Raw genomic sequence first — 14519 nt, 5'->3', positions numbered from 1 at the left:
CGGGCGCGGCTGCACGGGACCGTGTCGGCGCCGCAACCGGAGCCGGGCGCGGTGAGTCGCGCGGCACGTCTGTGGGACGTGCCCGCGAGGCAGCGGCGTAACTCGCCGGTTTGCGGCCATGAGGTGGTGGTGGTGGCGCGCCCAGGCGCGCCGCAAGCCGCTCCTCCATTTCCCCGCAGAGGCGCCGAATGAGTCCCTCGACGCCGGCGAGGGGGTCCTGGCGAGGCGGGTCGGGTGGTTGACCCGAAGACCCGCGGCTGGCAGGGAGCTGCCGTAGGACCCTCGGTGTTGGGGGAGTCGGTGGCGTTGGAGGCCGCGGCGGTGGTGGTGGAGTTGGCGCCGCCGGAGGGGTTTTTTCCCTCGGCGGCGACGCGCGGCGAGCCGAGGAGGTGCGGCTCATAAGGCGGGCCTCCAGCTCGACGACGCGTGTATTGAGCTGCGCCACGACGCGTTCGAGCTCGGCCTCGCGGTCTGTGATCCTCGATCTCTTCGTCTGCTCTACCGCGGCCTGGCGAATGGTGATGGCCGCCATTCGTAGCTGGCGTACCATGGACCCCTTCAAGTTATTGCTACACTTAGCAACTTTTAAAATGGTTTCGGACCCCTCGAAGATCCTAGCCCCGAGGTCGGTGGTTGGGGCGTGGCGCATTTCCTCTGCGAGCTCATCCTCCCGTATGGGCTCGCAGGATCTTGAAATAGGCGGCGCCGGCACCGCAGGGTCCTCGGCATTTATCTCCTCCCTTAGTTGGCGCTCTTGCAGCGTCAGCTGGATAAGCTGACGCTTCGCCTCGGCCAGACCGACGTAGTCCCCGGTGGTCGGGGGACGACCGCGTTTTTTCCCCGTTGGTCGTGGGGCGCGCGTAAGCCGGACGGACCGGATGGAACCCGCCGAACTGGCGGAGTCCCACCCGTCGTCATCCGTAATTCCCACGGACGAGGAACGCCACGGAGACTTCCCGCGGCTGCGGCCGGAACTCGGCCCCGGCAGCCGCTCCAAGCGCACCACAGGGCGCGCGAGGATCACCTCGCTAACGACCCTGGGTGCGTTGTTCGTCGAAGTAGACGCCGGGACAGACGATGTGCCTGCCCCGGACGCCTCTTCACCAGTCGTTGTGCTGAACGCAGTGGCCCGGTGGTCCACCACTGCGTTCTCCCGGTCGATGGATGACGACGCGGGGGAGCCCGGTCGGCCACTCCCATCCGCGCCGGTACTGGGGGATCCGACGCCCCCTGCACCGTAAACGTTATTGCCTTTCGTTGTCATGTCCATTAACCGATACCCTCTTGCGGGTGGGCCCGTACCCAAAACGCCCATCTGACTTGCCAGAGTCGTCGTCGATGTTCCATCCCGTTGCCAGCTCACCGCGTTCGTCCTCCGCGTCCAGCAAATTGGCACTCGCAAGCGAGTACCAACTACTGGGGCGGAGGTCCAGGGACCCCACGTGGAGGTGCGGTGAGTGGTCTTGAGCCAGTCGGGCCCCCAACTTCGCCGAAATTCCCCTCACCTGGCGAGCAAGCTCGTCAGGGTGTTGGTGGAACATCAGCTCCATCGGAGTTCTCGCCAAGGCAGACGTGCCCGGACGAGACCCTTCCAGCCCTCGTGTCCCCATCCCATTTTTTTTTTTTTTTTAACGTGGAGAAATGCCTAACGCACACCCCGGGATGGGGGAATCCCGGGGTAGTGTGGGGCTTGCACCCACTAAAACTCCACGGTGGCCATCTTCAGCGCATGAGGGGGACTCCGGGAACTCTTTCGAACACTACCGGAGCCCCCCGCGCTACCTCCGCCGCTACCAGCGCGGCGGAGTGCCTTCTTCGGTGGGGAGTTTAACCTCCCCACGTGGCCGCGGACGCCTCACGCTACGCGCCCAGCGCCCGCGACCACTTCGTTTTCCCGTTTGGGATTGGCGCCGCCGAGAGGGCCACGCCCTCGACGACGCCCCTTCTGGGCCTTTTGACAGGAGGCCACCGGGTCCCCAACCCGGTGACCTCAGGCCCTGGCGGTCCCGCGCGCGGCTGACGGGCTCAATGGCCGAGCCCGCCGCGGCATTATGCGCGGGAGCCGCCTGTTTGTGCCGGACGGATTACGTTTCCGCCCGGCCGAGAGACGCGCGGACAGAGTCAGGGGGGACCAGCCCCACCTGTGACTGGGGCGGCACGTAACCGCCGCCCCGCTGCCCGACGCGCCCCTCTTCTTTCTGCGCGAGCGGGGTCTGCGGCCTCCCGCTCGCGCTCGTCCGCCTCCTTCCGGGTAATGATGTCCTCACAGAAGGAGGCGAACGCTTGCCAGGCGCCGCGATCGCCAGCGATCGCGGCTACCACGGCTCGGAGGGAGAGGTCGCCACCCATCTCCCTCCGGAGCGCCCGCCTTTGAGCCGCAAAGGCGGGACACTCTTCCAGCGCGTGTTGCGCGGAGTCCTGCTCCGCGCCGCACTGGTGGCACATGGCCGTCGCCTCGGCACCTATTTTCGCCAGGTACTCCCCGAAGCATCCGTGCCCGGAGAGCACCTGGGTCATGCGGTAGGTGAGCCCACCATGCCTACGGTCCAGCCAGCTGTCAAAGCTGGGCAGGACCGCCCCTACCGCCCGCTGTCGGTCGGCGCCGCTCCGCTGGAGCTGACGCCGCCATATTTCGCGGGCGGATCGTTGGGACTGGCGCCTCATCTCTGCCTCGACCGTCGCGTCCGGCGGGGCGTCCCCGTCCAGACGGAGGGCTTGCAGACGCCGATATACATCGGCGTGTGCCTCCGCCTGGATGTCGAAGGGGACGACACCCGCCAGAACCGCCGCCGTTTCGTGGGGTAGGGTGCGGTAGCCACGCACGACCCGGATGGCCATTAGCCTCTGCACGCGGCGCAATTTGCACCGCGCGCTCCGGCTGACCACCGGGCCGCGGGCCCACACGGGACATCCGTATAGGGCCAACGCCCGCACCACTCCCACATACAGGCGGCGTACCTTCGCGTTGGGCCCCCCTAGGTTGGGCAAGAGTCGGCCAAGCATGGTCGACGTCGCCACAACCCGGGGGACCAGACGGTCGAAGTGCTCCTCGAAGCGCCAGCGGCTGTCATTTCCAGGCCGAGGTACTTAAACCTTCCCCCGACCTGGATGGGGGCATCACCCACCCAGACCCGAGCCTGGGGCGCACGCCGCGACAGAGGCAGCCCGTGAAACCAGACTACCTCCGTCTTTTGCGGCGAGATCTGGAGCCCCAAGGCTCGGATCCTGGCGACGACCAGTGCCACGGCCATCTCGGCCAGGCGGACAGTCCTCGTCCAATCCCTCCCCACGGCGACTATGAGCGTGTCGTCGGCGTAACAGACAACGCTCGCGCCGGTGGGGAGGGGCCCGCGGAGCACGGAGTCGTACCCCAGGTCCCATAGGAGTGGTCCTAACACGGAACCCTGAGGCACGCCCCGGCTGAGTACCCTCCGCTGGGTGTTGTTCCGGCCCGGGAATTCGATTTCCCTGTCCCGCAGGTAATCCGACATCACGGCCTGGAGGTAGGGCGGCACCCCGTGTTCTCGGAGTGCCACCCTTATTGCCCCCCAGGGCAGGGAGTTAAATGCGTTGGCGATATCTAAACTGATCGCCAACGCAACCCCACCCTGGGAGACGGCCGTGTCCGTGAGGGATTTGACGCGATCGATCGCGTCTAGCGTCGATCTTCCCCCACGGAAGCCGAACTGACAGTCGGCTATGCCGGGACCGTCACGGGACACTGCCTCCTCGAGTCGGCGTGCGAGCACACGCTCGAACAGTTTTCCGACTTCGTCGAGGAGGCAGATGGGCCGGTACGCGGAGGGTGAATCCGCAGGCTTGCCTTTCTTTGGGACGAGGACCATCCGCCCTCGCTTCCACAGAAGCGGTACCCGCCCCGACTGCAAACAGCCATTAAATAGGCTGAGCAGCCGGGGCCCGAGGACGCGCAGTGCCCTTTTTAAGGCACGTCCGGGCACTCCGTCCGGGCCGGGGGCGGTGTCGCGCACCCCTAAGCGACGGACGGCGGCAGCGAGCTCCCCTTGCGTGACCCCCAATTCGGCGGACCAGGTGGTCGGGTCCGCCGGCTCCGGCGGCCGTGGCTCCTCCGGATCGACCGGAAAGAGTGTGTCCACGACACGCCGGAGAATGGGGGGGTCGAGACTCGCCGTGACCGGGGGCGCCGCAGGGCGCAACCGCCCTAGTACAATTCTGTACGGACGCCCCCATGGGTCACGGTCTAGCGAGTCTAGGAGCTCGCGCCAGGCCTCGGACTTGGCCTTTTTGATGGCCGCCTGGAGGGCCACCGTTGCCTCTCGGTAGCCCTCGTATAGCGATTGTTCCCTCGCGACGTCGCGGTTGGCACGTCTGCGGGCCCTGGTGAAGCGGCGTCGGGCTGCCACCCTTGCAGCGCGCAAGGCGGCGATTTCGCCCGACCACCAGTACACGGCCCGCTTGCGAGGCTTTCCGGTCCGGGGCATGGCGGCGTCGCAGACCGCCGCCAGAGACTCCCGGAACCATACTGCCTCGCTGTCGACGTCCGCGACGGGCCCAGCCGGCGGCTCCGGCCAGGCCATCGCGAGGGAGGCGGCCATCAGCGCGTCCTCGTCCATCCTTTTGGCGGCCCATCTGCGGGGCGGCTGTCCGCCCCTGGGGCGACGGGCTGGGTGGGGGTTTTCGGCGGAGATGTGCATCAGCACATGGAGGTGGTCGCTAAGCGATTCCACCTCCTCCGCCACCCTCCACCCAGTGACACAGCGCGCGGCGCAGGGCGTCGCCCATGATAGGTCGACTATCGATTCGCCCTGCCACCGCACGCATGTGCTTGCGGAGCCCCTGTTGAGGAGTAGGAGCCCCACGCCCGCCGCCCATTCCAGCACCGTTTGTCCCCTCGCGTCTGTCCTGGGACAACCCCAAGCCGTAGACTTGGCATTGAAGTCGCCCAGGACTAACCCAGACCTAACCCAGACCTAACCCAGACCTAACCCAGACCTAACCCAGACCTAACCCAGACCTAACCCAGACCTAACCCAGACCTAACCCAGACCCACTCATCCGTCCTCGTTCATTCCCCTCCCCCCCCTCCCGAATTCCTATTCCTCCTTCCCTCTCCTCTTCTTTCTTTTTTTTTTTTTTTTTTTGGTTTATAAGGAAAAGAAAACCTCCTATTTCTCTTCATCTCTTTCTTTATTTATTCTTTCCTCCTCCTCTCCCTTCTTTCCTCTCCTTCCCTCTCTCTCTTTCTTTTTTTTTTTTTTTTTTTTTTTTTTTTTTTTTTTTTTTTTTAAATTTACAAGGTTCTTCTTACTTCTAAGTTTACAAGGTTACTTACATCTAATTTCTATATCTATTCCTATATTATATTACGCTTCTTCTTCTTTTTTTTTTTTTTTTTTTTTTTTTTTTTTTTTTTTTTTTTCCTATCCCCTTCTTCTCTCTTCTCTTACTCGTTTTTTCCCTTCACCGGTATGAAGGCTACTTTCGCCACTCCCCCTCCTATGGGCAGTCTCATTTCCCGTTGTTGAAGGGTCCTGAATGTTCGTGGACCCACTTCGAACACAAAATCCCTTCCCCGTCCTAGTGGTCCGCCTTCTTTTACTAGTCGCCAATCTGCCACCCTTATAGCCGGGGTATCAAATTTTAATAGCTTGGGGATTGATTCCCCCTTCAACGACTGCAGGCCGACTGATGCTATGACCTTTATTCTACGATTTAGTACCTCCGGATCCTCCACCCTTAGGTCCATTCCCGCCAATTTCCTTCCTTCCCCTGTCAGTTCTTCATAAAAATTTTTTGCCTTCTCATCTTTTCCGTCGATTAACAGGCCTCCATTCATGAGGCCTGTTCGTTTTATGTGGATCCTTCTGTTCCTTTCCAAGCTCTCTAGGGCCACAATGGACAGGACCTGGTCCATGTCCGCCCTAGAGAGCTTTTTCGCCGGATATTCCCTTGGCACCACGCAGAACTTGACCTCCCTGCTTTTTCCTCTGTCTTCCCTTACCCTATCCTTCCTAACTTTTCCTTTTTCCCCTTCTTTGTCCTCAATCCTTTCGTCGTCTATCTTAAATTTCAATCTCTTCCCTCTCGCATTTTGCTCCTGTTCCTCCTGTCTCTCTTCTTCCTCTTTCCCTTCCTGTTCCCTTATATCCTTCTTCTCCTCTTTTTCGTGACTCTCCTCCCTTTCCTCAACTCGCTCCGTTTTTCCCCTCTCCTCTCTTCCTTGTGTTTCCTGCTTTCCGTCTCCTGTCTCTCTTCTTTCTCCTTCTTCTTTCCCGTCTGTTTCCTTCCCTTCTTCTTTCTTGTTTTTGTTTTTGTTCTCCTCTTTTTCTTTTTCTTTTATTTTCCTTTTCCTCGCCCCTTCTTCGCCCTCCTCTGATTCATCTATAATTACTATTATCTCTTCCCTGGGCTTGCCGTCATCCCCCCTGATTTCCCATCCCCACTTCCTGTCGCCTCTATTCACCCCGAAGAAGGCGTCCATCATCAGGTTTCTTCCCACAAATTTCTTCTTCTCCTTTTCCTTTTCTAGTTTCCTCTTCCCTTTACCGTCTCCGCCCCTGGGAGGGAGTAAAAGTTTGCCTTGCATCAATTCTCTCAATGCTGCCTGTTTAGACGTGGAGGGAATCGGTTCTTCTTCCCCCCCGACTTCCCGTGTTATCTCCTTTCTCCCTCCCCATACCTCTATCGACCTCACCTTAGGCCCTTCCTTCCCCCTGTCTTCCTTTCTGCCTTCTTTTATTTCCTCCCGCTTCTGTTTTCGCTCCTTTTCGAGCCTTTCCTTTTCTTCCTCCTCTTGCTTCTTTTCCTCCATCTCAATCTCTTTCATGAGCTCCTCTTCCTCCTCCGCCCCTATTTCCATTTCTTCTTCCATGTACTTCCCCTCCTCCACCTGCATTATGCAATCATCTGTGTCGATGTCCATCTAAAAGGAAAAGGAAAAAAAATTTTTATATATAATGTCACTTCATCTTTTGTTCCCTTATTATTATTATTAATATTATTAATATTATTGCCCTTGTAGTTATTTCTATTATTATTTATTATTGTTATTGTATTATTTATATTTATATTTTTTCTTTTTCTAATGCTATCCTTATTGTCATTTTAACACTATGCTTATGCTCATTATGTCCCTATATCCTGTCATTCCATACATCCCCTCCCACTTCATGCCTCCCTCCTCCTAAGTCCCTTTATTCCTGGTTCCCTTCAATCGTCCCCCCATTCGTTACCCTATTTTATCTAACTCTCTTTATCCCTTATCCTTTTCTACCCACCCTTTCTTGCCTTGTCTTATTCTTCAGTGTTTTCTTATTATTATTATTTATTTTTTTTTTTTCCTTTTTTTTTTTCTCTCTTTTTCTATACATACATACTATACACATATGCCTACCCGTATACATGTCCATATACATACCTACATTTATACCTATGCATCTATATGCCTATGTTTTAGAGAGATTTTTTTTTTTTAACATAATATAATACAATATACTATTTCTATTTCGACTTAGCCTATCCTCCCTTCTTGTTTGTGTTCCCACCTATTTGTGTAAATCTTTTTATTCCTTCCTTCCCCTCCTTCCGCTACTCCAGCTTCCCCCTCCCTTCCTTCTTATGCTGTCTCCTTCTCTTTCCCAGAATTGGTGATTCCTTCATATTATCCTCTGTTCCTCTTTTCCTCTTTCCCTCTTCTTCGTCTTCTGTTATTACTCCGAATAACTCTTCTTCCAGTTTCCTTCTCTCTTCCTTGGATCTTCTTCTTTTTCCCCCCTTTCTTACTTCATCCCCCTTCTGCTGTCCCTTTTCTTTTCCTTTTTCTTTTTCCAGATCTCCGGCATCCTCTTCTTTTCCTATTCCTGCTTCTTCCTTATCTTTTTCTTCTTCTTTCTTGTTTCCTACCTCCCTTTCCTTTTTATCACACCTCCTTGCTACTACCCTTATTTCTTTTAGTCCTTGTAAACCTTCTATCCTGGGCCCGTCCTTGCTTTCCTTTCCTTCCTCTTCCTTTCTTTCCTCCTTCGGCCTTCCCTCTCTCTTGTCCTCTTTCCTACCTTCTCCTCCCCATTCGAACGTGACGTTCGGGTATAACCTTTTAAGGCTATCAAAGACCTCTTCTTGTCTGCCCTTACTCGTTTCCTTCTTTCTCTTCTCTGTGCTCTCCCCTTCCTCCTTTCCTCTTGTTGTTCTTCTTGTTTCCTCCATGTTTTCATATCCTTTTATTCCTCTATTTCCTTCGTTTTCACCCTCCTCTCTCTTCCTTTCGCTATCTCCCACACTCCCATGGAATCTCCCCAGCCATTCTCGCACCTTCCTTTCCTGCTCTTCTCTTGTTATCCCCACTACTCTTTCTTCCCATCCTGTTATGATTCCTTCGTCTTTTCTTCCTTCTTTCCTTCCTATTCTCTTTCCCTCGCCTTCTTTCCTTCCTTTACTTCCTCCTATCGTTTCCTTCCCTTCCTTTTCCACTTGTTTCCTTATCCTGCCTCCCCTGTCTCCGCCTGCGTTTCCCCATTGCGACATGCGCCTCCAGTATTCATCTCCTCTTGGCGAGATCCATGAACCGCTGCTATCCTCCTGTTTTGCCCGTTCTGTCATTCCCTTGTTATCCCTTGTAACCTTCCTTTCTGCCTCCTTTTTCCCTCTTCTCTCCTCCATTGTTTGCTTTGCCTTTCTCCATACTTCTTCGAATCTTGATCCGAATTCCTTGTGATCCCCTATTTCCCTTTTTCCTTTTTTATCCCCTTCGCCTCCTGTGTCTCCTCCCGTTCCACCTCCCTTTCCTACTTTCCTACTTTCCTCCGTCTGTGTTCCTCTGCTTTCCTTTGTCTCTTCTCTCCTCTCTCCCCTTTCTAGAAGCTTCATTAGCTGCCTATTGCCTCTTATTTCCTCTGCTACCGCTTCTATGTCTATTTCCACCAAGGACTTGAATGCCTTGATAAGCCTCTGTCTCGTCTTCCGCCTTATTCCCATATCCTTTGGCTTTTGTCCTCCGCTAACTCCTTTTTGATCTCTCTCCATTCTAGAAAGAAATTTAATCATAGCTATTTTCCTAAATTCCCTCTTTTCCCCTTTTCCCTTCCCTACCCCTTCTGTTTCTATTCATACATGTTTACACTATCCTTCTTTTTTTTTTTTCTCTTATCCTAATTACCTTATATATATCTTACTTTACCCTTTTACCCATGCATGTTCCCCTTCTCTTCCCCTTTCACCATCTTCATTCTTCCCTCTTCCTTTTCATGCATCTTCATTCATCGATCACTATCACTACCACCGTCACCATTACCCTATTTCAGAGAGTACGTTTTTATCGCGACAAGGTCATCGTTCTTTCCGTTGTGTCCGCTTGGCAGAGGCTGTCCCTCGTGCCCCCTCCCCGACGAACTCCGCCGAGGGTGCGCACGAGCCTCGTTGCCACCCCCGCCGCTGGAGCCGCCATTTTTACGCAAGAGAAAAAGGGCCCGCGTTGCCAGGCGATATTTCCGAAGAGATGGAATTTTCCTCGGGGACGTTGCGTCGCCCGAGTGCCTGTTTAGCAACGCTCTGCCCGAAGTCACACGCCTGTCCCGAGAGTCAAGTACACGGCCAACGGTCGCCCTTTGTCTTCGAGGCGAAAGAAGTGTAAGGAAAAATAGAGATTGGAAATTTCGAGTTGCACGCACGTGTTCGGCCCTGCGGCCATCTGTGAGTCATCACGACGATTTTACGGCCACGGTTCTTTGTCTACGCTTTCCCTCGAGTACCCTTCAGTGTTTTGTATTTTTCAACTTTCCCGTTACACGTGTTTTTCCCCGTTATTGTCCCTAATTCGCATCTGGCTGGCAAAAGTTTACCGCTTCGCGCGGTTCGAACTATCCTCCGAGGTTCTCTTACCCACTTTACCCCCAGCGGTGAGGTGTAAGTGATTTTTCTAGATTCTCTCATCCGCTTTAACGCAATTTCAGCTATTAATTGTGTCTAAAAATTTCCCCACGCTACCTCGGACGGTGATGCCCGCTCCTCTCACCGCCCCCGCGATCCCCCGTTTGACCCTAGCACGACACCGCGCGCTGGATGGGGGTGGGAAATCGCCTGCGCGCGAAGGCGGCCGACCGGCCTTGTTACGTTCTAATATTTTCGCCGCCGGCGCGCACGGTCACCCATCCCAGGACGGCGCCGTGGGCCCGGCCGCTTAACTTGGCTTTACTTTTCTACCTCCTCCGAGCCGTTCGTCTACTCCCGGCCCCTCTCTTTCCCTACCTCAGCCGGTCGATCACCTTCGCCGCCGCGCGTTCTGTTTCTACCGAGTTTCCGAACTTCCCCGAACGGGCCCGACTGAGCGGGCGAGCAAGGCGAGTCCGCGAACAGGGTTTTACCGCTCGCGTCCGAATCTACTCCGCGCTGTCCGTACAAGGTATCGCTCGTTCTCCTGGCGGCGGCGCCTCCGTCGCTGTCCCGCGCCACGAGCCTACCGCGCCTCCTCTCGACTAGTCGCGCAACCCGTCCCCGCGTCTCGTCTCTACGTCCACCACGGCGGTGGTTCCCTGTCCCCGATCGTGCGCCCGTGCGCCTCTCTACCTCGAATCGTGGCTGTTACTATTGTTGCTGCTGGTGGTGCGCTCCCGCCGCGGCACTGAAGGTGACCGCGGTGCACGCAGAGTCAGCGCGCCGACACGGATCAGAGTTCTTTTAAAAATGTGACGCGCCTCCGCGGCCTCTCCCGCGCTAGCACGCGAGTGCGTGCCGGCGTGCGAGTTCATGCAAGATTTTATTTCCGACTCCGTGTCGGCGCGCTCGCCTCGTTACCAGCGCTCACTACCCGTCTACCTGCGCTACTCTATTGTTCCGGTTTAATGGATATTTCTTTTTTTCTACCTCTACCGTCGAGCGTGTTTCCCGTTGCTCGTCTTTTACTTGTTTATTGCCGGTTCGTGCAGCTAGTCGTGAAACTGTAAACACCCGCCCGTCGTGCATTTATTTGTTTATGTCGCCTCGCTCCCCCGACCGCCCGACCCGCTCGAGTGTTTTGGAACTTTCGAATTCTCGAATTACATCGCTTCGTCGCGGTTGACTCGCGCCTGTTGGATTCGTTCGCGTCGTCCGATCCTTTCGAATGCATCTAATATTATTATCGCTCGTTACCGATATTATTTTCGTTCTGTATATTTCCCTAACTCGCGTCTCTCGCCGTCGCCTCACCTCTCTCTCTCTTTCCCTTCCTGCCTCGCGGTCAGCTCGCGTTTACTAATTTCGCCGGTTTAGTGTTTTTCTCCTACTCCGCGCCACCTCTCGTTTCTTTATCTCTCTCTCTCTCCTACTCTCCCTTTCGCGGCCCCTCGCGGATATTAATTCCCTCGCTACCTTCGCGCCACGCGTCCCCTCTAAGAATTTACTCGGTCTCGCGACGACCCGCGACTGTTAGTTTTCCGGCGCGCCGAGACAGTCCGCTGCCTCCCGCCTCTCCCCTCCCCGTGAACTCGCGCCCGCGCCTGCATGTGCAATCACGATCGTGCTCTGTTCTATAAACCACGCGTGTACGAGGGGTCAGAGAGAAGACCTACTCGTCGGTATCTCTCCGACAACATGGTGCAGCTCCCGTCACCCTTCCCCTTCGACTCGAACTAGAACTCTCTCTCGTCGCGTGCATCCTTTCTCTCGCAATCTACCCCGTCATGCAGCAACCTCTCTGTACGTGCTCTCCCGCCTCTCGACCTTGTCTCGACAACGGGTTCCCCGGCAAGAGTTGTGTGCACGAATCTACCCTGAGGTGCGAGAGGCCCGCCGCCCCCCGCCCTCGCAACCCTCCCTGCTCGTCGGCTGAGCCCCCGGTTCTCGGCTCGTTCCTCCGACGGCTGACTCTAACTCTCTACTCGCGCTCCGATCAACGGCCCTCAGGGTGAGGAGGTGGGCAACGCTTCTACTCGCATGCCTCTCGGTAGCAACGTGAAACAGCCACCCTCGGCCTCCTCCCCCTCGAGCAATCTACCTCGTGCTTCTACCGCCCGGCCCCTCTGCAGTCCGTAGATCCAAGTGATCCCAACTCTCATCACTGAGGCTAGGCCCCACCCAGAAAGATTTTGTTAATCGCATAGCTGGAAGAGCCTCCTCTTACTCGACACATTCTCGTGTCGCTTGACTTTACCTCTACTTTGTTCGAACAAGGTTCGCGTTATCGCCGGTTTGCCTGCCGCACAGCGCCCTATTTTTCTAACCCTTTCGGGCAGCGTAATGTGGGCGCCATCCTTTCAGCATCCCGTGATTTTATTTCCTCTACCTTTCGTGTCGAATCAAAGTTTCTAATCTTCCCCCCCGCGAAATCGAAAGACAGGTTTCACACGCACAGTATTCTTAAAATTTTATCGCGTTTCCCGAGGCCCTACAAGACACCTCGAGCACTCCACCCAGAGACGTTCCGAGCCACAAAGTTTCCAATACCGAATGTATTGTTACTTTTATTCTCAACTAATATCGTGGAAGGGTCGTTGACGACTTCCCTTCCTGAGGCTCGAAAGCATTCTCCAGGTGTCGTCTCGAAGCCCCCTGCACCACCGTTATTACACATGCTGTAATAATTTTTCTCTCAATGCGTCTCTCGTCGAGGATCTCTGTACGATCCAACTCGGTCCTAAGCGAGTGGATGAGCATTGATCGCACTGATCCCGTCAGAGAGACGGGGCTGTCGTGTGCGGGTGTCGCGGTTCACCCTCGATCGCGTCCCTGTCGCGCCTAAGAATGCGGCTGTTCCTACCTCGGTTTCTCGCTGCGACTCGACGGTCCGGCTCGACTCGGCGTACGTGGGGCTGGAAACGAACGGACGTGGTCTCGTATACGGGCTTCGAGGAGTATGTTCACTTATTCACTAACTAGAGTCAGATGCTCGCTTATACACTAACAAGAGTCAGATGCTCGCTTATACGCTAACAAGAGTCAGATGCTCGGCTATTCGCTAATCCAGGGAACGGTCACTGGTATACGCTCACTACTGATCGCGGACGATGTTCGAGAGACAACGCGTGTATTGCTGGAGAATCGCAAGAAGTGCGTGAAGGTCGCGAGACTATGATGCACTGAGCGAGGCCTCCGCCGTGTCCGCTGGCAGAGGCTGTCCCTCGTGCCCCCTCCCCGACGAACTCCGCCGAGGGTGCGCACGAGCCTCGTTGCCACCCCCGCCGCTGGAGCCGCCATCTTTACGCACGAGGAAAAGGGGCCCGCGTTGCCAGGCGATATTTCCGAAGAGATGGAATTTTCCTCGGGGACGTTGCGTCGCCCGAGTGTCTGTTTAGCAACGCTCTGCCCGAAGTCACACGCCTGTCACGAGAGTCAAGTACACGGCCAACGGTCGCCCTTTGTCTTCGAGGCGAAAGAAGTGTAAGGAAAAATAGAGATTGGAAATTTCGAGTTGCACGCACGTGTTCGGCCCTGCGGCCATCTGCGAGTCATCACGACGATTTTACGGTCACGGTTCTTTGTCTACGCTTTCCCTCGAGTACCCTTCAGTGTTTTGTATTTTTCAACTTTCCCGTTACACGTGTTTTCCCCGTTATTGTCCCTAATTCGCATCTGGCTAGCAAAAGTTTGCCGCTTCGCGCGGTTCGAACTATCCTCCGAGATTCTCTTACCCACTTTACCCCCAGCGGTGAGGTGTAAGTGATTTTCGAGACTCTCTCATCCGCTTTAACGCAATTTCAGCTATTAATTGTGTCTAAAAATTTCCCCGCGCTACCTCGGACGGTGATGCTCGCTCCTCTCACCGCCCCCGCGATCCCCCGTTTGACCCTAGCGCGACATCGCGTGCTGGATGGGGGTGGGAAATCGCCTGCGCGCGAAGGCGGCCGACCGGCCTAGTCACGCTCTAATATTTTCGCCGCCGGCGCGCACGGTCACCCATCCTAGGACGGCGCCGTGGGCCCGGCCACTTAACTTGGCTTTACTTTTCTACCTCCTCCGAGCCGTTCGTCTACTCCCGACCCCTCTCTTTCCCTACCTCCGCCGGTCGATCACCTTCGCCGCCGCGCGTTCTGTTTGTACCGAGTTTCCGAACTTCCCCGAACGGGCCCGACTGAGCGGGCGAGCAAGGCGAGTCCGCGAACAGAGTTTTACCGCTCGCGTCCGAATCTACTCCGCGCTGTCCGTATAAGGTATCGCTCGTTCTCCTGGCGGCGGCGCCTCCGTCGCTGTCCCGCGCCACGAGCCTACCGCGCCTCCTCTCGACTGGTCGCGCAACCCGTCACCGCGTCTCGTCTCTACGTCCACCACGGCGGTGGTTCCCTGTCCCCGATTGTGCACCCGTGCGCCTCTCTACCTCGAATCGTGGCTGTTACTATTGTTGCTGCTGGTGGTGCGCTCCCGCCGCGGCACTGAAGGTGACCGCGGTGCACGCAGAGTCAGCGCGTCGACACGGATCAGAGTTCTTTTCAAAAATGTGACGCGCCTCCGCGGCCTCTCCCGCGCTAGCACGCGAGTGCGTGCCGGCGTGCGAGTTCATGCAAGATTTTATTTCCGACTCCGTGTCGGCGCGCTCGCCTCGTTACCAGCGCTCACTACCCGTCTACCTGCGC

The 14519-nt window shown here is 56.2% G+C and overlaps 1 protein-coding gene across 1 annotated transcript; it reads right to left on the bottom strand.

The window, feature by feature from the left end:
- Positions 1 to 3697: 3697 nt before the first annotated feature.
- Positions 3698 to 5034, bottom strand: LOC143186571 (uncharacterized). Its single transcript, XM_076390254.1, has 3 exons — positions 5021 to 5034; positions 3931 to 4938; positions 3698 to 3881 (listed from the first exon to the last, which is right to left on the bottom strand). The coding sequence occupies exons 1-3, from the start codon at positions 5032 to 5034 to the stop codon at positions 3698 to 3700; spliced, it is 1206 nt and encodes a 401-aa protein (XP_076246369.1).
- Positions 5035 to 14519: the final 9485 nt, after the last annotated feature.

The sequence above is a fragment of the Calliopsis andreniformis genome, unplaced genomic scaffold (genome assembly GCF_051401765.1).
Source record: "Calliopsis andreniformis isolate RMS-2024a unplaced genomic scaffold, iyCalAndr_principal scaffold0002, whole genome shotgun sequence".
In the NCBI taxonomy this organism is placed as follows: Eukaryota; Metazoa; Arthropoda; class Insecta; order Hymenoptera; family Andrenidae; genus Calliopsis; species Calliopsis andreniformis.
This window is presented reverse-complemented; position numbering and strand designations above follow the sequence as displayed.

Coding starts and splice junctions, on each gene's coding strand:
- LOC143186571 (XM_076390254.1), bottom strand. Junction 3,882..3,930: donor CGTGCCTTAAAAAGGGCACT/GCGCGTCCTCGG, acceptor GGCTGTTTGCAG/TCGGGGCGGGTACCGCTTCT.